Genomic DNA, 23,339 nt, shown 5'->3' on the forward strand with positions numbered 1-23,339 from the left:
GGTCCAGTTCTAGCCCCTCCCCTTGCTCAAAGTGATGCTGAAATCACACCTCTTCCAGGAGGTCTTTCCAGACCACCCCGGGCCACTACCACCTCCTTATCCAAACTCGGTACCAACACAGACTGTGCCAGGATTTGATAATACTTACTCCAGAATCATGTTGATTATCTTCAGGTGAGTGAATCCAATCTTACTTTCCCCACTAAATCGAGAGCACTTTGATGTTGGAGCATGGATTTGTAAAAACTACAAGCAATAATGATGAGACTTACATCGGGGCGTTCCCTGCATATGAGCATGGGGGAGCATTTCCACACATTGCCTCACTTGAGCCTTATAACAACCTGTAAGGTGGGGGGCTCTCAGTGCCCCCTGGTAAAGCTGAGGAAACAGCTCAGAAGAAAAGAAGGCCTGTGCCCAAGGTCATCGGGGAGGCAGAGCAACCATTCAGACCAGGGCCTGCCTGGTTCCAGAGGTGGTGGAGCCCATGGGCTCTGCTTTCTTCTACCCATTCATTTTCAAATTACCCAGCCCACCACAGGTACCCGGCACATCATAAGCGCTTGTCCTGGTGGGTGGGAGGGAGGGCCAATGCTTGTTGAGGACTCTGTGGGTACCAGGGAGAAAAGCACCAGTTTTGGGGTCCACCTTGGTAGACCTGGGTTTAAATCCTGACTCCTCCACCAGCTGTGGGACCCTGTGCACATCACTTACCTCTCTGGGCCTCAATATCTTCATTTTACAAATGAAGTGGATTTGCCAACACTCGCCTGACAGTCTGTTGTGAAGGTTAAGTTAAATCATGAAAGTGGAGGGCCCAGGACAAAGTCCAGCAGTGCTCTGCAAACGATGTGCCTCAGCTCAGCAGGAAGGACCTGGGTCTGTCTGACTCTACTGCTTTCGGGACTCTCTCTTCCCATCATTTCCCTGCTTCCTTCTCAACCTGCAGTCTCCCTCCATTTGCTCCTGGTTTTCAGACAAGGGTCTCGCACCTAGAGCTGCACTCTCAGAACCACACACAATTTCTATCAATCCTTTCTCGATTGTCACTCCTCTTCCCCAAGACAAGTTTTCCCTCTGCTCTTCCCTTAGCCTCCACTGGGGGTGAGGGAGAAGAGCAATTGGTTGAGTGACTGCCAGAAAATGCTAGCATTTTCACCCCAATCAATCAAACGGGTGCTAGCACATGACAGGCGTCACAGACTTGCTGGCTGATGGAATCAATCAACAAGTGACCACTCATAGCACATCCCATGTGGCTCACAGTAGGAATAAAAAAATACATGCTCTTAGAGTCCCTGGCATGCAATGGGTTCCCAATCAACATAGGCAAAGAGGAAGGAAAACCGAAGAGAGGAAAGAGGGAAAAGGGAAGGAAGTAAGCTTTCTGGTCATTGTACCCATGGTTTCTTTTCCCTAGAATCCCCTACTTCTCCTGCTTCTGGGAAATTAACAACTATCTACATTTCACACCTCAGCTTAACACCACTGGCTCCCCAGGGTCATGTTTATCTTTACCACAGGGAGATTTTGTAACTGTCTGTTTACTAGTCTGACTCGCACTCCAGCCTGTAATCTTGTTTAGAATTGGTATCTGCAGTGCCTGGCACAGGACATGGTACACAGGACAGGCTTAGTAAATATTTGTCTCATGGAGTAAGAAATCTCCCTGGACCCACAAGCTTGACAGAGACACAAGAGGCAAACTTAGGGATGCTCAGCTGGATGCTGCTGCTGCTAAGAGCTATGGCAAGAGTGAGGAGACGGCCGAGAAGGATGAGGGTGGGAGAAGTCAGGGAAGGCTTCCTGCAGGAGCAGAAGACAGCAGGGTGTGGCAGAAACAAAAGGGATGAAGAAGTAAGGGATGGAGAATCTAGGTCTGTGCAGTATTCTAGAGGCAGAAAGTTGCTCTGGATTCATTATCATAGTTCTGCCACTAAAAATTGACTTCAGCCTATTACTTAAACCTTTAGAGCCTCAGTTTTTCACATCTGCAAAATGAGGTGATTAGTATGTATTCCACAGGGTGCTTGTATCAACGGGAGATATTTCACTTAGCTAATTGTCACTTGTGTGTTCTCAAGCATATCACAGCCTCATTAGTAAAGTTAGAGGACTGAATTTGCTGATTAGCCCTCTGTCTATCCATCCACATAGCTATTCACTACGCCCCTACCCATCTCCCCATTCCCCACGTATCTACCTACCCGCCTACTCACCCACCCATCCACCCATCCATCTACTCACCCACCCATCCATCTACTCACCTATTCACCATTTTTTATTTAGGCACCTGGTTCAGCACCAGGCAGTCTGTCCTTTGGGAGCTTATTTTATAATGGGTCAAATGTGTGTATAAACATACAGAAAAGTTATAAATATACTAAGTCTACACTACAGGAGGTAGGGAGACTGGACTGAAACAGAGAAGGACCTTGAATGCTGGGCTCAGGAGTGATATTAAGGCAAGGACTCTGGAATCAGACAGATGTGCATCCGCATCTTGGCTCTATTACTTACTGTCTCTGAGACCTCGAGTGGCTTCCTCAGCCTCTCTCTGCCTTATAAAAGGCAGGAGGGGGATAACGGCATGAGACCCTGGAAGGCTGCTGGGAAAATTAACAGAGAGGATGCTGCATGGTGCTTAGCACAACGCCTGCCTGTGGCCAAGCCTCCCGCAGTGTTAGCTCTGATTACACATGCTAAGGATTAGAGGGCAACACACGAAAAACGAGAGAATGTATAGTGGTGGGATTGGAGGGAACTATTCTTTCTTTTTTCTTCTTCTTCTTCTTCTTTTTTTTTTTTTTATTTTGAGATGGAGTTTCGCTCTTGTTGCCTAGGCTGGAGTGCTGTGGCGCGATCTCGGCTCACCACAACCTCCGCCTCCTAGGTTCAAGTGGTTCTCCTGCCTCAGCCTCCCGAGTAGCTGGGATTACAGGCATGCAGCATCACGCCTGGCTAATTTTTTGTATTTTTAGTAGAGACGGGGTTTCGCCATGTTGGCCAGGCTAGTCTTGAACTCCTAACCTCAGGTGATCTGCCTGCCTCAGCCTCCCAAAGTGTTGGGATTAGAGACATGAGCGAGACTATTATTTTGCTTAGAAATAGCTTGTTAAAAGTATTGTTTGGACAATTTTTGAAAATCAGTGTCAGTGCCATAGGTGACAGGGAGTCACTGCCGGGTTCTGAGGGGAGAGCTACACAATGAAAGCCATATGGAAGGAAGCTGAGTCTGGCCATGGTACACAAGAAAGCCAGGGCCCTGGCAGGGTACACAGTAGGGTGGCCCACTGGTGCTACCATCCAGGTGTGAGGCAGGGCATGCCTGCATGAAGGTGCTGTGCTGGCTCTGTCATGTGCAAGGTGGCTGAGGCTATGGTTCCCAGTCATCCATCCAACACGAATCAAGGTGTTGCTGTGAAGGTATTTCATAGATGTGATTCACATCCACGGTCAGGTGACTTCACATCCAGGAGATTATGTGGGATAACTGGGGTGGGCCTCAGTCACTCAGAGGAAAGGCCTACAGAGCAGAGCGGAGACGTCCCCAATGAGGAAGAAGTTCTGCCTGTGAACAGCAGCTTCAGCTGCGTGGAGAGTCCCAGACTACCCCTCCCGATGACCTGCCTCCACAGTCACCGATTCCTCCACTCGAGCTCTTCCTCTATATCTCCTACTGGTTCTGCTTCTCTGGTTGGATGCCAACTGACATGGGTGGCAAGAGGGATGGAGGGGAGGGGTGGCCTTGGCAGGTGCTCTGGAGGGGGACCCAGCTCCACATCAATCCCGACTGCACTGGGGTGAGTGGGTCATTGCCCGCAGGCAACAGCAAGTGGGGGTGCCCCTGCAACATGCCAGCTGCGGTTTAGCCATCCAGTCTCAGGCTCGTGTTATCTCTCCCTGCTACCTCAAATGCCCCTTTGAACTTTAGCTTATCACTCTTCCTGCCACATCTGTCCAAGGCGGCTCACAGGTGCCCCTGCCTGGAGCTGCCCAGACATGCTGGCCCCAGGGTATTTTTCTTCACTGCAGCCCACCCTGGCTGCCAGGCTCACCTGACTCAATCATCCCAGCCTGGGCTCATTCTTTCACAAGTAACAACACTCTACTGTCACTGCATGCGTCATGCTTTAACCCTGACAGAAGGGGAAACTGAGGCCCAGAGAGGTGAAACAGCCCTGGTTGGCCCACACTAACTCACACAGTTGGCAAGTGGTGGGGCAGGGCTCCTGACTCCCAGCTCCTGCTCATTCCACTCCTCCCACCATCTGTGCCTCATCTTCTCTTATTTTCCCAATTCTTGAGAGCTAATCATTCTTTTACCATTCTCCATAGCACCTAGCACAGAGCTAATATTCAGTAAATACAAAACAAATTCCCCACTCGTTTCTGGCTTAGTTTTCCAAAGCACTGTGCCTCATCCTGCACTGACAGCAAAGCCACTTTGAATATTTGGTGCCTGCCAAACAGGAGGGTGGCTTCCTGTTTCCCAGGGAGACCCATGTGCACAGGGACAGCACTGCACAGGCACCAGGTGCCAGAAGGGGCTCGGTAAGGGTTAACTGCAGCACCACTGCCTGCCCCTGCCACTGGGACTCCTGGCCTTCTCCAGGCCGCCAGCCACAGGACCCCCTCCCATCCAGCAATCACTGGGACTTTGGGGGGCCTTTGTACTTTAATAAAGACGGTATTACCAAGTCGCAAAACTTCCCTCCTTTCCAAGCTTCCTTGCTGCCAGGGTTCCTGCTAAAGGTGAAGCCCTGTCATTCAAGGCCAGAGAAAGGGCTGAATCAAGATGCTGAACTCTTTTGACTTAATGTCACAATCTACTGCTCTCCCCAAACCACAGTGGTGTGAGAAGTGCTCCCAACGGTATGGCAGCTTCGGTGTCCTCGGGTTCAGGGCCCCGGGGCAGGGGCTCTCCTGTTTGGCCGCCCAGGCGTTCTGCATGCATCTCATGAACGCTCTAGTTTCCTCTCTGAATGCAGACATCAGTCCCGGCCCCTGGGAGAGTCCTGCCACCAAGGCAGCTCTCCTCTCACTTGAGACTGCAACAAAGGCCACTTGAGGGCCCAGAGACAGCGCTGCCCAGTTCCTTTCCTGGGCCTGTCCTCTGCTCTTTCACACATCCCTTCCTTTTATTTCCCCAGCCCCCCTCTACTCCTGCTTTATGCCTCATTGAGCCATTAGACACTTAATAGGGTGCTCCTGTAGAATAAATTTTCTGTGTGGGGCTCCTGATGGCTCTCCCCGCTGGTGCTCCAGCCCACCTTGGTGGCAGTGGGGGAGGGGAGGAGCCTCCTGCAGCCCCTCTGAGAAATGCCTCCATCTGCAGATCCAAGACCTGCTGGCTTACCCCATGGTAAGCCATGATGGGCTCTGACAGCAACCCCCCATTGTGATCTTAAGGCTTACGCACCATACAACTTTGTTTTCTCATCTGTGAAATGGGGACGATCCTCACACCTTCTGCATAGGGTTGTTGTGAGCACTGAATGAGTTAAGGCTTTGGAGCAGGGCCTGGAGGGCAGAAGGCGCCACTCAGGCCTTGGCCTTGCAGTGACCATCCTCCAGACGACACGATCTGCTTAAGAGTCCTGTGCCACCTCCAATTCCTCTACTTGTGGGTGAATGAAGGAAGGGAAAGAAAAAAATCAATTCAAGGCTCTTTGCAGCTGTTTCTGTGTGAGTGTGTCTGTGTGTGTGTGTGTGTGTGTTTTTTCCTTGCCTTGGTGTCCTAGAGCTTTGAAAAGAATAAAAACAGAGCCCCAAAGCAGTGAAAAGGCACGATTCTTCTTAAAATCCCAGTTAATCCTGCAGCTTCCTTTAAAGTGGCAATAGGAGGAGGCGGGGAAGGGACCAGAATTGTTTCTGCAGCACCCTCCCCTCTCAGTCACTGCTCTTGGAGACCAGGAAATGAGGGGGAAAAATCCATAAATCATCCACCAAGAGGACAGAAGAAGGAACCAGGCAGTAGGGAGAGCAAGGAACAGCAGCCAGCTGGGGAGGGTGTAGGGGCAGAGGGGGGGGACACGCTGACTGTCTGCTAGGTGGAGGTGGCTGTCTGCAGTGGGCAGTGTCCGGGCCAAAGGTCGGGTCAGCCACGCCTGTTCAAAAGGCAAAGGACAGCAAGGTCTCAAAATCTTATATGGAACCAGGCCCTGAAGAACAAGGATGAAACCCCGAGAGCTGTCTCTGATCTGACCACCTCTCTCCATTCTCCTGCACCTCCTCCCTGGTCCTATGCTAACAGGGCCACACCCTGCCACAGCCTCACCACTCCCCACCAGTCCATTCACAACAAGCAGCCAGAGCCAGCTTACAGGGATGAAAAGAGACTGTGCTATCCCTGCTGGAAAACCTGCCGTGGTTCTCCAATGCACTTAGAAACAATTCAACAATGCCTGACCCCCACCGCTTCCCTTCTGATCTCACGCCACCATCTTTCTCAATCACTGACTTTGCTTTGCCTCACAAGTTCACCAGATCCTTCCCACTTGAGACTTCACATGTGCCACTCACTGGCCCCGTCCCATCCTTCTCATCACAGACAGAGGCCATCCCCGACCTCTCTGAGGAGGACACCTGCCCTCATCCTTCCCTCTCCCAGCCCCATGCTCTCTCTCACTGTACTTATGTTGCTGGTTTATCTTCCATCTCTCTACCCCATGGTAAGCCCCATGGTCTGGTTCATCGGCCATTGAAAAGAATCCCCAGCCTGGTGCCTGGTGTAGCAGGTACACAGTAAACACTTGCTGGGTGAGTGAATGAATAAGCGAGTGAATGAGCAATCTCTCTAGCAAGTGAACATGTGGACATGGGAAATATCCCATTTGGGGCTGGAAGGCTGGAGTGAAATTTTTAAGGATCCTTTAGAAAAGCTCTCCACTGAAAACCATCATGTTGCTTTTTAATATTTGAAATAGCTCACACTTTGGGTGATAGCAATTTACATATTAGCTTCTTGTTAAGTGGGAATTTGTTTGCATAAATTATTTTTAATAAATTAGACCATCAGTCCATAAACTTTTTCTATAAAGGGCCGGGTCGCGGATATATTAGGTTTTATGGGCCACACTACGGCAATTACTCCACGCTGCCTCCGTAGAAACACAAAAACATCCAGGGATAATATGTGGGTGAATGGATGTGGCTGTGTTCCATTAAAACTTTATTTACAAAAGCAGGCAGCAGACTGGATTTGGCCCTAAAACCATAGTTGGCCAATCCCTGGATTAGATTAAAGCTTACCAAAACCACAAGAGAAGGACACACAGTAATGAAAAGGTTTTGTTTGTTTGTTTTTTTTTTTTTTTGGCTTCAACAAATATGCACAGAGATACTAGAAAATTATCACAAAACATTAATATTGCTGTGCATGCTTTAGCCTAAGATAGAATTTACAATTCTGAATTTATGTGAAATTGTGGTTTCATAGAATATAAAGCATTTCAGTTGTCATCATTCTGCATGTCTGCAATGTTTGTGCAAATGGGAAATTCTAAGGGCAATTTTTATTCTAGAGGTACTAGGGGACTACTGAAGGTTCAATGTTTCTTGAATGTGTGGGTGGGAAACAAAAATGGAGAGGACAGGATGTTTTTGGTGTTTTTCTTTTTAAACAAAAATAGACTTGGTCAATAATTGGATGAGAGGTATCCAACATGCCTGAGTGTTTTCAGACCCAGGAGACCAGGAGAAGGAGCTGGTGACAGGGATGGGCAAGATGGATTCAGTTGATGAAAAAAACAAAGACATAGGAAAATCACAAAGACGTCTCCACTTTCTGGTCACTTAATTTCAATTATCCCCACTCCAATTATCCAAAGTGAAACTTTACATCATCCAGAAGATACAAACAGTCTGGAAGTTTTCTCCTGAAGAAAGCAAGCACTTTAGAATCCTATGTTTTCACAGGACTTAATACACAATTGAGAAAGGCTTTTTTTAAATAGGAGATCTCTGAAATTTCCAGTAGTGTCTAGAGCAAGAACTAAAAAAGCTGCTTCTGAGCGAACAGATTGCTCATCGGACCCTGAGGTTGGGAGAAATCCCACATGCCTAACGTCAAAAGATTGTGAGGCATACTGGGAGGTGCCCAAGGGGGTTCGTGGAGAAGGTGCCCAAGGGGTTCATGTGTAGATGTTGTCCCGGCAGGGAGATGCTAACGCCAGTGCTTCTAGGACTTCACCTCTGGTGTTGTTATAGCCCCATTTGGGATCAACTTATTCATGACCCGATCCCAAATCCTCACTTACAGAGCCACCTGCTGAAAGGCCAGGTCTACAGTGTCCGCCTCCCTGAGCAGGTGAAATGCTCACTGAATTGACTTAAAGTTGGGGATATTGTTTTAATATCCCTTGGAGATAGGAGGGGTCTGGGGACTTTTTCTTGAATTAACGAACATTTATTATAAATGGAAATTTGTGCTGAGGCTTGATTGTGGGCAGCAAGCTGGAACTTCAGGGAAGAGATGAAGAGGGAACACAAAGCTAGTCGCAGCTGGACAATAGCTGGGAGATGGGTTTCTTCCTATTCGAACAGCCTCGTGAAAAAGGATCTGGCTAGGGTCCCACAGGCCAGGGGCAGGGGTGACCTCTGCCCACTTGGGAAGTTTCAATTGACCCCATGTTTTATTTTTAGCTGTTTTTGTACAGAACACAAAAAAACCTTTGGGTGCTGGGCTCGTCTCCAAAGTGAAGTAAGTTGTAAACAGGAACAAAAGTGCCAGATCCTCCCCTGAAAAGCCTACCTATCAATTCATGGACTCGGGGTTTCTCTAAACTGCCAGATGTGCCCCCACAGAACCTCATCATTCATAACAAGCTGGAAAACTGGGGACCAGGCTCTCACTCCTGGCCTGACACTTACTCACTATGTGACCTCAGGCAAGGCCCTTCCACTTTCTGAGACTCAGTTTCTTCATCCATAAAATAAGGGCAGAGGTGAACCAAACCATTTCTAAGGATTCTTACAGCTCCAGCAAACTGCATCTCATCCAGGATACTAATGCTGGCCTTGGGCACAGGACACCTGGAGGAGAAACCCAGTCTTCAGGAAAATACTTACTTGGCTCATCTGGTTTCAGCATTTCCCTTAAAAGCACCATTTAGAAAGAGCTGCAGCCAATAATCATTGAGCACCTACTATGTGCTATCTCATTAAATACCTCTTCATAACCAGTACATAAGAAAATCACCATAGTCCCCACATCACAGATGACAGGTATGACAGTATATCCAGGACATGGACTGCATGGTCCCCAATGCTAGAAGTTAATCCCACTCTTCTGCTTCCTACCGGAGGGTCCTTGAGCAAATTATTGATCCCTCCATGCCTCAGTTTCCTCATCTGTAAAATGGGGATAATGACAGCCCCCATCTCATGGGGCTGTTCAAAGCCTAAATGGAGCAGGCATGAGAAGCACAAAGGAAGCACTCATAAATATTAACCATTACTACTGATAATTATCATACTGCCATCACTACCACTCCTACCAGAGATGAGAAAAAGGAGGTTCAGGGAAGATGTGTGAAAGGACACCACTCAAAACAACACAATGTTCTACATCTTAATTGAGAGTCCAGGGGGAGGCAAGGAGGGAGTAGCCTGGGGTCAGTGTTGAGGCAGGGTCACTATGCAACGATGGCCAGGCTGCCCGCCCTCCCTTAGCCCCAGGTTCTCCACTGGTAAGGTACAGGCCGCAGCTCGCCAGGCTGTGAGGCTCTGTAGCTCTTGCAAGATGCCAGGGAGTGGAAAGCAGTGGATAAGTGTTCACTCCCTTGCCTTCCCCATAAGCCTCTTGTGAAATCTCTGAGATCATAGCTGTCGGCCCTTCCTTGAACTCAGTTCTTTGCATTAGAATTCTCCAGCGCTCAGACTTAATTGCCCAGTCAGCAGCGAAGGGCCCCACTACAGGACTGAGTCTTCTCCTGCTGGCTAAGCGAAACGGCACTGCTGTAGCTCACAGTCTGGGACCTGCAGCTCAAGGCCATATGAGGTCCTGGAACAGCCCAACCATGTCCACACACAAGCCTCGTGCAGGCAACCTTTCCTGCACCCACGCACAGCCGCCATCCTGCCAAGCCCCACAGGCCTCTGTGTCAACTCCCAAGAGGTGGTAACCATAGCAGAATTAGTAATAATACCAACCATGATACCTCCTCCCTTCTCTTCATGGTTCATGAATCACTTTCATATATTGTCTGGGTAGGGTAGAGGTTGTGTTTTATTCATCTTTAGAAACCCGCTGAATAATGCTAAGTGTATAGTAAATACTCAGGAACAATGACTTGAATTATCTTTATAATGAGATTTTTAAAGATTGCCACTTACTCAGCATTCACTATCAGTTACTCTCTCTGTTGAGCACGGGCCATACTCAACTCTCCTCGCATTTCATCCTCACAACCACCCCATGTGGTGGTAGGTTCACTTATCAATCACATCTTACAGAAGATGAAACTGAGGCTCAGAGAAGTTGAGCAACATGCCCAAGGTCATGACTAGAGAGTGACAGACCTGGGGTTTGAATCCTTGCTCTTATACCCCCCAGCTTTTTTTCCTGGAAGAGGCAGCAAGGAAGACAATGGGAGACTGTGTGTGGAGTCTGAAGAAGTAGATCAATAATGACACAGTTTTATAGTTGGAAAAAGAAAAATCCTATTTTCTTCATGATCCAAACTACAAAAAGCAAATATAAGCAAAATCACCTTGGCTGCAGGGACATGAGAATCTCTGCTCTACTTTCTGCGGTCCCTCTGCATCTGTGTGACTGTTTTAAGTGCACCCTCAGCTTCCAGATAGCCCGTAGCACGGAGCACCTTGGCTTCCTTCCTGCAGAACCGCCCACCTCAAAGGTTCTAGCAGTTTCTTCTTCATCCTACCCACCACTGTGGGAGCTGAGGGGAACATCTTTTGGAAAAGGGCCCAGAATTGTTAAGTTCCTGTTTCCCTGGAGGTTTTATCTCCAGCAGCAGCCCCAGCCAAGAACTTAGAGTTTATGAGTAACGGCCTATGGGAAGGAGGCAGGCAAGGAGGGATGTGGTCAGTGCAACCCAGGCATAAGAGATGCTTCATTTCCCCCTTTTTTGTAAGAAAAAAATGAATAGCAAAATGAGGAAGCCATTGGCATTGACACTCAGCCATAGGATTGGGGGCGATAGGGAATGGTGGGGACTGTGGCCAACCAGAGCTCCCTGGAAGGAGGTGGCAGCTGCTCAGTTCAAACACATGCCGCTGTGTGGGCAGGCAAGTCCAGGGTTGCCAAATCTTACTTTCCAAGGGATGCCAGAATCAGATTTCTTTTTTCCACATGAAATATCCTGATTTTTAAATGTTGTCAACGAATTCTTCCCCTCCCCGCCTTTTTAAAGTAAACACAGAAGTGAGTTGGACTCGGCAGCAAGTTTCTAACCTCTGTACTGATCCTTGCAGTGCACAGCATTCTCACTCCCCAAATGTCCCCATGGTCCCCTCTGTTTCCCAGCCCCTGTGAAGTAGGTGACACTGTGTCTCAGGTAGGTGACACCATGTCTCAGGTTCTGGCCAACAGCCTATGAGTGGAAGAGCCACGTGTAACTCCCAGACCATGGCAGTTAAAAGCTAGCCTCCTCCAGTTTCTCTTCCCTGGTGAGGCAGCAACCCAGGAGACTGCATGGTGCAGGTGACACAGCAAGGCTGCAAGATGAAGCAGTTGCTCTTTCCTCCAGACTCCAGGTGAGGGAGAAATACACCCCTGAGATCTTGGGGTCTGTCAGTGGAGGCAGCCAGCATCACCTGCCCTCATGCACACCTAGAACCCCTGTCTTCCTTACCAAAGAATCCTTGTAGTAGTTCAGCATTTCCCAATTTTCAAAGCACTTTAACCCCCTTACCTTGTATAACTATCAACTCAATAAGACAGACAAGGCAAGGCTTTATTATTTCATAGATGCGCAAACTGAGGCTCAGAAGGTAAAATTGAACTGTCCTAAGGTGGGCGGCCAACAAGTGCTGAGGGTGGGTAGAGCTCACTCTGGTCCAGTGTTCCTCCCGCCTCCCAACTTAAGTGCTGGCCTCCGCCACATGAACTCCCCATTATTCTCTGGGTCATCTGTGAGCTCGTGCCTTCCCCTGCCACGATTAGCTGCTTGAAGATCAACCTCTTACCTTTCCTGTAGACTTGGTCCCCTTCCAGATACAGAAGTAACAGATGGTCCAGGCTGCCAGGAGACACAAGGCCAGCTCCCAGCGAAGGTTCCCGATGTGCTCGATCCCATCGGAGATGGCCAAGACCCGGCGCCTGCAGAAGGTAGGGTGGAGAGTCACTGGGGCTGGGGCTGGGGCTGGCCCATCTTCAGCAAAGCTAGTGCTGCAGAGGAGCAGGGATTGGCCCATGTGCTCATTCACCCACGTCCACCATGGGCCAAATGCCTCCTCTGGGGAGGACATGGGGCCTCCAAGAGGAACAAGACGCAGCCCTCTGGACCTTGGATCACGGATTCACGCTCTGGGGGAAAAGACAGGCAAGTCTGCAAATGTAGTACAAGAACAGCATGGAAAGGGCTCCAATGGAGGATGCTTCCAGCCTACCTTGGGGTTCCCAGGAGATCATATTGCCAGCCATAAACACCCTATATTCCTCCCTGAAGGGAGCCCCTACGTCCTGCCCTGCCAAACTTGAGGGGGGCCATAGGACTTGCTTTGACCATTGTTTGACCAACAATAAAACACATACCATTTCAGATAGAAGCTTCCAGAGACTGGGGGTATAGTTCTCCATCGTCTCTTCTCCCTAACTCTGCTGTCATTACAGAAGCATGTGTCAAGACAGAGCCTTGAAAAGCCTGATTTCCTGAGTGACCATCTGCTACTGTGTCAGAGACATAGTCTGAACAGGAAATAACTTTGTTGCTTGAAGCTGCTGAGCTCTTTGGGGACATTTGTTACTGCAGCATAACCCAACATATCCTGACTGCTAAAGCGGGTCAGGGAGAGCTTCCTGAAAGAAGTGATATGTGAGCCAAATTGTGAAAGGTAAGTGGAATTTGGTCAGAAGAAGAAGGAAGTGGAGATGGTTTTAGGTGGAAGGAACGGCATGACCAAAAGTAGAGGATGGTGTGCTTTGGGAACAGCAAGCTGAAGTGCAGGGATCAGAAGGAAACAGCAGGAAAGGTAAGCAAGCAGAGGTGGTACCAGGGGGAGCCTTGACTATCATGTCAAAGTATAAAGGCTTCCCAGAGGGCCCAGGCCACAGGACAGGGAGGACTCTGGGTGAGCTAAGCTAATGCCACCAGGCTCACTTCCCTCAGAACCCATCAATTCTTCAGAGTTGACACAGGCCTGGCTCTCAGAGCCCATGCCTGGGGTTTGTGTTCCTTTAAAGTCAAACTCGCCACGCTCCATATTGTGCAGAACTATGGCACCAACACAAACCCCCTCTCTAAGCTTGCTCTACGAATCCCATTCCGCCTGCCAAACCAACCCCCATCAGACCATGCCAGTCGCCTCGGCACTCTGGGAACGTCCTTTGAGAAAGGAGCTCCCATCCCACCAAGCATGAAAGCCACCCTCAGTGTCTGTCTCCCTGGGAATCCGCTCAGGGCCTGATTCTGCATTAATTACTCAATGACACCAATTAGCACTGGTCTACAGGCTCCCTCCAGCCCCAGCCCCGCCAGAGAAATCAGGCAGGCCCCCAAACAAAATCAGACTGTGTGCAGTCATAGATTTACTCAAAAGGAAATCAGCTTTCATACCCTTAGCCAGGAGAAGTGGGAACATCCACTGAAATACAATACATATTTACTGAGCACCTACTAGGTGCCAGGCACTATGTCAAACCCTAGGATAAAAAAGATAAGCATCATACGGCCCTTGCCCTCTACTAGAATAAGGTGGACCAAAAAAAGGTCCCAGTTATTTATGAAGGAAAGGAGGCAGTCATTTAATTATAATAACAATTGTTATTTTATTTGCTTCTTATGTCTTAGCAGTCTCTGGCTTTAATTCATTTTAAAACTACCGGCCTTATTAAATGAGGCCTTTAAGAGAATCTATGAGTATAACAGAGTAGCATGTCCCCGAGCATGATCCCTGGGCATGATCCCTGATCCCAAAGGTTTGCCAGAAATACAAACCGTTCTGCACCCCCACCAGACCTACTGGGTCCCAACCTTTGCAAAGTGGCTCCCAGGGAGCTGCACTTTGTGATTTCCCCTAGGAGTTCTCATACACAGTAAGGCTTGAGCACCACAGAAGTAGAGTTTCTTGGTAATGAAGGAGTGATCTCCAAATGCCACCCGAATCATTTTTAAACTTAATTTTTTTGGAGGGAGGAGGAGAGGGGTTTGAGGAAGGAAGTCATGGATCCCTTGAGAAGTTACCAAAGGGATGGGCTTTCTCCCCAGAGAAACACACTGGCTCCCAAAATGCTGCAGGAATTTCAGGGTACCTACGGGCTCTCCTTTGCCCAGATTAAGAGCTGTGTGGGCTTACCTTGCCTTACACATGGCCACCCAAAGCATCCCCAATGCCCATCAGCTGGTGAACTACAAGGGACAACCCAGAGCTGGAAGGAATCGGGGCTGCTGCGGACAGAAACAGCCCAGGTGTACTCTGCACCAGCCCACTCCAGATGCTGAGCTTGTCACTGGAGGAACACATGAGGTCCCTACTGAGCCGGGGTGTATGCACGTGTATGCACATGCACACATGCATGTACACACACACACACACGCACACACACACGTGCCTTCTTGTTGAAGCAGTTGTTTTCTGAACCTGGGACCTGAAAACTGGAACCCGTGTGGGGACAGAGGGAGAAAGCGGGGCAGGCCCACCAGGCACAAGCTGGCTCAGATCCCCTCTCTTCCACAATGTGGATGCTGCAAACTTTTGAGTCACGCAGCCTGCTCCAGCACCCTCTCGCTTAATTGAACAATCTAATTCCCAGAATGGGAAGCAGATTACTAAAAGCTACGGAGGATGAATTGCTCTTTTGTTTTACCAGACACTGTTTGAAAACATCCTCAAACTATTTTCCTCAGGTTTTATCAACGCTGACTTTAACTAGGAATGGACCTTTGGTTTCTAAAGGAAAGGGGGCTCAAGGGCCAGTTTCTCAGCCTGTAGGGCAGTGGGGTTGTTTTGAAACCCACAAGGGTAGCCTTTGAGAGGATGGGGGCTGGGGCACTCAACTCCGGAGACTTGGAGAAGGCACAGCTCTTCCTGGGAAAAAGCTTTCTTAATGACCCTCCCCCATGAAATGCTGGGACAGAAGAAAGGTCTGAATAAGGAAGAGCTTGCTGCCAACACTCTGGCCAAAAAGGACCCAGAGACAGACTTCCTCCGACACTGTTAAGGGAGCGGGAAATGCTGAAGCCTAGATGGGTCTCTGCAGAGGGATCCATTTACATGAGTAATATTTAGTGTGTACCTACTATGTGCCAGGCCCTAAAGCAGATTCTTCACGAAGCACCCTTTTCAGGCCATAGTAGAGTAGTATATCTGGAGCTTTCCACCCAGAAGCTGCTCAAATCCCAGCCCTGCTCCTTACCAGCTGCTCCACCTCGGGGAAGCGGCATCACCTCTCTGAGTCTCAGCTTCCTCATCTGTAAAATGGGAATAATGATACCTACCTTCAATGGCTTTTCAAGCATGAATGCATCTAACCCTCCCCACAGTCCTTGAGATGAGCACAATTATCATCACCATTTCAAAGACAGCGAACCTGAGGTGTAGAGAGGCGAGGTAACTTGCCCAATCTCACATCCTCAGCAAGAAACAGAGCTTGGATTTGAGCCCCGGGATGTTGGCTCCAGAGCCTATACTTTCAGCCTTGATTCCTCCATAACCCTAACATCACCCACCACTTTCCTTTCTTAACAAATTAAAGCTACATTAAATGCACACCCCAAAGCTGTCTTACATGTCTTTGTGTACTAGGAGAGAGGAGTGTACGGAGCATTCACACATTCAGTAATTATTTAAACAATACTTACGAAAGCATCATCAGTGTGCCAGACATGGAGCTAAGCCTGGGGGTCTTTAAAGAGCCCGTGGTCTAGTGGAGAAAGCAGATAAGGAAACAGCAGCACATGGAGAGGGTGGGCACAGAGAAAGGCGGGAGAAGCTCCCAGGCACAGCAGGAGACTCTTGTGGGGATCAGTATCAGAGCGGGGGTTTGGAGGTCCTGAAGGGTAGGAGGAAAGTTAGCAAAGAAGAGGGGGCATATGCAGGAGAAAGGCCCCGAAGGGCAAAAGCCAGGAGGCTGGGAAGAACACCACAAGGCCAAAGAAGGGCACAGTGGGCTAGGTGAGTGCAGCTTGGGTTGGGTGAGAAGTAGGGTGAGGAGGCAGCCACATGGGGAGTAGGGGCTAGACTGTGAGCCTTGCTGAGGGGCTGGGGCTTCTTCCTGTGGGTGACAGAAGCCTAGGGAAGTGTTCAACAGTGGTGAGACCCCATCAGATGTGCTTTTAGAACACTGTGGCTGCCATGGGAAGAATGAATGGTCAGGGTGGGGCAGAGGAGTTTGTCTCCGTTTGAGCAAGCAATAGGGAAGGGAATAGTCCTAGAGAGGAATGGGTGGCTGGAGAGCAGCAGAGGAACAAGGTGACTGCCTGGGGCAGCCAGCGGCAGGAAAGAGCCAGGACTAGGCTGACACCAGGTTCACGCCACAGCTCCTTGGATGGGTAGGGTGGGTCTTTAGGCTGAGCAGGAGTGAAGTGGTGCTTGGAACAGAGGAAGAAATGATGGCCAATCATTCTTTTAGATAAGATGATGTGGAGCTGTTGGCAAGACACTCAGGTTGCTGCAATGCCCAGAGGCTACTGGGTCTCTGAATGCCACCCAGAAATGACATGCAGACAGGGAATTCATACCTGAGCCCTCAGCCTTCAGAGTATCCCGGGAGACCTGGAGAAGGGGGAAGATGGGGCCTACAACCAAGCCACTAGAACCCCAACATCTTAAGGCAGCAAAAGGAAGGGAGTAGCCCTTGAAGAAGCAGGGAAGGAGTGGGCAGAAAGTCAGGGGAGCAACCCAAGGAGAGGGTATCCTCAAGGCAGAGGAAGGGGCATCTCTAGCAGGCAAGTAGCCAACCTGCAAATGCTGCAGGCCAGCCTGGTGAGAGGGCAATGCTTGTGGGACTTGGGACCAGGAGTGGGGAGGCCCGGAGAGCCACTGTTTGATCTTAGAGTGGACTGGGTTGGGGGCAGATGAGAGGTGAGACCCTGAGCCACGTGGCTTCTTCAGGAAGTTTGGCTCCGATGAGTTACGGAGAGGTGGCAGCAGCTAAAGGGGCCACAGGGTACAAGGGTTGTTTGATCCACATTTGTTTTGCTTTCAGGTTGGTGTAACTGGGCTAGTTCACCAGAAAGATATGGAAGGAGGGAGAAATTTCAGAAACAGGAGGGAACAGGGGATAAGAGAGGAGGAGAAGAAGTGAAGGCCCTTACGACGGTGGAAGGGACAGAATCCATAGGTGGAGGTGTTAGGCCAGCCAGCCATGGAGATGTCCTTTCTACTCAACAAGAGGGAAGGAGTGGGGGAAACTAAGAGGGTGGCTCAAAAGCAAACTACATCCTTCCTTATGAAGAGACTTGGAGGAAGGAGCGGAACTGGGAGGAGATGGCAGTGGTGAGTACTGTGCTCAGCACCACCTGACACCCTCCCTCATCTCGCTTCATTCAGTCCTCAGGGCAACACCACTGCCGGGGCATGATTATATCCATTTCACGGATGAGGAAGCTCAGGGAGGTGAAGCAACTTGCCCAAATTGAGACTTTTTTTTTTTTTTTTTTTTTTTGAGACAGAGTCTCACTCTGTAGCCCAGGCTGGAGTACAGTGGTGCAATCTTGGCTTGCTGCAACGTCCACCACCCGGATTGAAGTGATTCTCCTGCCTCAGCCTCCTGAGCAGCTAGGACTACAGGTGCCTGCCACCATGCCTGGCTAATTTTTGTATTTTTAATAAAGACAGGATTTCACCATATTGGCCAGGCTTGTCTTGAACTCCTGACCTCAAGTGATCCACCTATCCTGGTTTCCCAAAGTACTGGGATTACAAGTGTGAGCCAACCACACCCTGCCCCAGATTGAGAGTTGAAACCAAGTTCTTCTGATGCCAACACTCCCCACTGCTACACCAGAAAGTGAGCCCAAGATTGAGAGGGTGTCTCTCACTCAGGCCTTCTCCTGTGCCTGATGGTCCAAGGACAGTGGCTGGAATCCCATGTCTGTTCCCTCCGGGCAGCTCACATACACACAGCTGCTGAGTCTGGAGAGAAGGAAACAGCCTCCCACCTGAAGCTTCCGGCTCTCAGCACAAGGGCTGGTTTGCCCAGAGAGCAGAGCTGGAGCAGAACTCCCTCCAGCCTGGCGCCCAGGAGGGCCACGTGGGAACAGCTCCCAGCCCAGCCTGGGGTGGCCTCATCTTCATGTCGCGCACAGAGCCGGCAAACAGATCACCTTTCTTTAACCTGCCACCGAGGAAAGTGCTGCCAGGGCCCTGGAGACCGCCCTAAAAGCTGGCGCTGAGGGGCTGAGCTATAAATAGCCCTGCTGGTCTCCCAAAGCAACAAACACACAAACCAAAAAAGGCCCATCACCAAAACAAATGTGCTTTCCTGGCCCCCGCCAGGGAGCTGGCCGCTGCCTTGGGGAGTCTGCTCTTACTTCTCCAGGAAGAAAGAAGTACAGTCCCCTGCACTCTCCACATTTACGGGGGACTCTGACAGAGTCCACAGCAGGGGCCCCTAAACCAAGCCAGGGACTCAGCCATGCCACCTCTGCAGGAATTTCAGGCCTCTGCATCACACACTCATTCAGTCCACGCTACAGTGATGAATAAGCAGGCTGTTCCACCTTAGGGAACTTACTGTCTAGGGGTATAAAGGTATCAACAAGGATAGTTACCGCTTGCATTTCGCACCTGCTCACCATGCCGTTTGTAAAATCTGATCTGACCTTCTCTGCATCTTCTCAGGTGAGGACAGCTATTATTCCCACTCTACAGATAAGGAAAGTGTGGCTCAGGCAGGTGACATGCCCAGAAAGTGGGGACAGATTTTGAAGCCATATCGGTTCAATGTCAGAGGCAGAGCTCAGAATCACTGCCCTGTCTTGGCAAAGATGGGGAATTGTGTGATTATGGGTGTCAGTGGAGCCAGGACCCTGGGGAGCCAGGGAGTACAATCAGGGACTGACATATGCCTAAGGGGTCTGGAGCTACCTCTCCAATTCCCTCTGTCCCTGCAAAATCCTACTCTTTGTCCACACACCAGACTCCATCAGTCCCCAAACATCCTGCACTTCCTCACATTGCAGCATTCACTCCTGTGATTCCCTCAGCTGGGAACATCCTTCCCAGTTCTCCCCAGCTATCTATATTCTAACCATCCTTCAAGCACCAGCTCAAATAACACTAAGCCTCACAAGCGCTTCCTTGGTCCCCACCCCAACCTCAGGACCAGCCCCTTCGGCCATTCATGCTAAGCAAATGAGCACCTCACTGTGTACCAGGGACTTCTAGGCCAGAGCTCAGCAAGCTTTTTCTGTAAAGGGCAAGGCACACAGTCTCTGTCCCAACTATTCTCTATCCCTGCAGGGTGAAAGCAACCACAGGTCATTTGTAAATGAATGGGTGTGGCTTTCTTCCAATAAAACTTTATTTACAAAAACAGGCAGCAGCTGGGATTTGGCCAGTAGTTTGCTGACCCCTGTCCTAGGCTAATGCTTCCCAAAGAACACTAATCCTCCAATGTCCTGAGTTCCCAGGTCACGCTGGGCTCTCATTTGAGAAAATACTGCACACTAGAGTTCCTTAGAGATGTTCATTGCTTAGTAGAATATTAAAGGCTCTGAGAAGTCCTGAAACAACATTTGTATAGCTTTATCTAACTCAATGTTTCTCAAATTTACTGAGAAGTGTTCCTCATTGAAATGGAAATTAAAACCACAAGAAATACCACTTCACACCTACTAGGATAGCTATAATCAAAAAGTCAGACAACAACAAATGTTGATGAAGATGTGGAGAAATGGAACCCTGATATATTACTGGTGGGAATGCAAAATAGTTCAGCCACTTTGGAAAGCAGTTTGGCACTTTCTTAAAAAGTTAAACACAAAACCCAGCAATTTCACTTCTGGATATAAGCCCAAGAGAATAAACATATGTTCAAACAAAAATTTGTACACAAATGTTCATGGCAGCATTTTTCATAATAGCCCAAGGTAGAAGCAACCCAAATGTTCATCAACTGATGAGTGGATACACAAAATATGGTCTATCCATGCAACAGTATTTTATATAGCTACAAAAAGGAATGAAGTACCGATTCATGCTACAACATAGATAAACCTTGAAAGTGTTATGCTACACGAAACAAACCAATCACGAAAGACCTTAAGTTTTATGGTTCCATTTAAATGCAATGTCTGAAGAAGGCAAATTCACAGAGATAAAAAAAAATAGCTGAGTGTTGCTTGGAAGTGGGAATGGAGATTAATGGTGAATAGGCAGACAGCTCTTACTCGGGGGATAGAAACATTCTAAACTTGTATTGTGGTGAGGGCTTCACACTTGGTAAATTTACTCAAAACTGTACACTTAAGAGGAGTGCATTTTATGGCATGTAAGCTACAATAAATTTTCTAAAACGTTAACAAGGAAGGGCTCCCCTCTCCCATCCCTGTTTCTGCTTTTCCAAAGCAATACCTCCTAACATCCTGGAGAACACACACTTGGGAAGGCATGTCAGGCGCTTTCGTGTTATCTTGCACACCCATTGTTCAGAGGAAACTCAGCTCCACAGAAATAGTTACCTTGTCCAAGATCACAAAACCGGTAGGTAGCAGAGCCTGGTCTTGAACCTGTCCCTTGATCCCAAGTTTAATGCCTGTGCTGCCCCTCTGTGGCTGGAGGGTGAGACTGAGGGCAGCAGGAGGGAGTGCAGGGAAGAGAGTGAATCTAGAAGTGGGGACTTTCCAGAGGAGCAGGAACCCAGGGAAATGCCTCAAAACTTAGGCCTCACAGGGAGAAGTGAACAGAAGTCCTGAAGGTCAGGAGGCAGAGTGCATAAGGGGAAGGTGAGAGACGGAGGAGCTGCTGCAGCTGTGAGGAATCCACCACGGGTTATAACGCAGCCATTCTCACTTGCAGAACGTGGATCCCACGTGGCAGGAAGGGCCTCCCCCACCCCAAGGCTGGGGTCTGGGTCCACAGATTCCTGCCCCTTATTCCTCCTCCCAGGACTCAAGCAGCTCAAAAATGCCGCCGACGTCACGGCTGCCCCACAGGTTCCCCACACATGCCCAAGGGGAAGCAAATCTGCATTCAGGAACAGCCAGAAGCTCAGATAAAGCTGGCCCACCTGTGCCCTGGCCCCTCCGAAGTGGTCTGCATTAAGGATTGCAAGAAGCCACTGTGTGCCCTGGATGGGTGGTGGCCAGGATAGGCATGAGAGCATCAGGAGCAGCCCTGCACAAGGAGGTCAGAGCGGGGAGTGGATGTCAGGTCCCAGTCTGGGTGCATCCCACTGGGAGGCCACAGGTGGTCACCTGTTTTTGGAATGTCACTTTATCCACCTCAGCTGTAAAATGAAAGTGAGGATGGGAGGTCTGTGGAAGGGGACTGGATTGCGAGGAGTTACCGCTGACCAGCAATGTCATACTGTCCACAGCTCACTTCATGCCAACTGCACTTTTAAGTGCTGTCTGTTTACACCCATTCTACAGAGGAGGAAACTTGAGCTTCGGCATTACCTGCTCAGGGTCCCAATTCCTAAATGAAAAGGTCACGCTGCCCCAGCTCTGGTGCTTCTCCCCCATCCTGCATGTCTTCCATCTGCCCCTTAGTGAGAAGAGTGCAAAGCACAAGCAAGGGATGTGTGTGTTTGGGTGTGCATGTGTGACCCTGGAGAGTTTTATATACTTTCTCATTGTTTTATTAAAAACAACCTAGTCGAGTTATTCTGCTCCTGACCCTGAATTAAATCATTCACTCATCAGTGCCTTGTGCCGCTGGCTGGAGGGCCACATGTCACACACTAGAGGCCAGCATCAGTTGACAACTCATCACCACAGCAGGTTAGAGTCAGGACGGGTCCTGACTCTAAAGCCACTTCCTAAAGAAACCCTCTGAAACCCAGGAAATACCCAACCCACAGGGCTTACATTGTTGCTGCTGGATGCTGAAGGCTTCTGTGAAGCCATTCCTCATGAGTTTCTTCCTTCGTCCCTTCCTCCCTTTTCCTATCAAATATATTCCCCATCTGCTGAAAAACAAAAAACAAAAAAAAGCAAAAAAAACCCACTTCTTTCCAGAGCCTGAGTCCACGGGGCTGCAGAGAGGCGGCACACAGCAGTCCAACTCTGCACCTGGGATAAAGCGGGCAGCTGACCATATTTCACACACAGGAAGAAGCCTGGAATGGTGGAGAGATGCAGGTGGCTGGGTTTCAGACCAACTCGGGCTCTGGCCCACCATGAGAGGCATTTTGGTCAGGTCACTTAGTATCTCACGTCCTCAGAATCCCCCGTGTGAGACGAGAACTCAGATACTGATATCACATCATTTATAACGGGTGGATGGGTTAAATGAGGTCATGTGCTTAGAGGGCCCTGTGCAGGGCCAGGGTATACAGTAGGTGCTTAGTAACCAAATGTGACTTCCTTTTCTCTACTGCACCCATCAGGATGTAAAAAGAACCTCATACAAAACTCTTGCAGTTCAGTAAGTTGCTGCTTTCTGTTCTATACTGTAAGACATCTAGTGTGAAAAATACAAATATCCATCTGGCTAATTTTATACACAAATATGTTTACTGTAATGATCAAGAACTAATAATAACAGGTGACCACAGCTATTCAGTATTTATTAAGCCCAATTACTACTAGTAGTGCTATAACAACAATTATTCCCATTTTGCAGACAAAGACAGTGAATTGCAGAGAGATTTAAGCAACAAGTGGAAGCAGCAGGATTCAAATTCTTGCTTTCTGGTGCCAAAGCCCAGGTCTCTAGGTCCCCACACCACACCACAGCACAGTACTTTTAAATAGCGTTTCAACAACCGTGCACACAAGCAGAACCTGGATCCTCGACTGAAGGGCTTTCAGTATAGTATTCGGATGGTGTCATCACTAGAAGCATTAATTGGTCTTTCTGGGGAGGTGTTCTGGGCAAGAGGCCATCCCTGGCATTGATGGTTTAAGGCAAATAGACCTTGGGTTCTCCCTCAGGCCTCCACCCCTTACACTTAATTGGCAGTGGGCCAGGCTTGGTGCCTCATGCCTGTAATCCCAGCACTTTGGGAGGCCAAGGTGGGTGGATTATCTGAGGTCAGGAGTTTG

At 49.2% G+C, this 23,339-nt stretch overlaps 1 protein-coding gene across 2 annotated transcripts in view; it reads right to left on the reverse strand.

Moving 5' to 3' along the window:
• The window catches only part of SLC6A11 (solute carrier family 6 member 11), a 122,040-nt gene that overhangs the window by 81,324 nt on the left and 17,377 nt on the right, over positions 1-23,339 (reverse strand). For both annotated transcript variants that reach the window (XM_023218438.2, XM_023218439.2), the window contains one exon: positions 12,154-12,286. In XM_023218438.2, the coding sequence (XP_023074206.2) occupies positions 12,154-12,286 (133 nt within the window). The remainder of the gene's footprint in view (positions 1-12,153; positions 12,287-23,339) is intronic.

This window comes from Piliocolobus tephrosceles, chromosome 2 (assembly GCF_002776525.5).
Source record: "Piliocolobus tephrosceles isolate RC106 chromosome 2, ASM277652v3, whole genome shotgun sequence".
NCBI lineage: Eukaryota > Metazoa > Chordata > Mammalia > Primates > Cercopithecidae > Piliocolobus > Piliocolobus tephrosceles.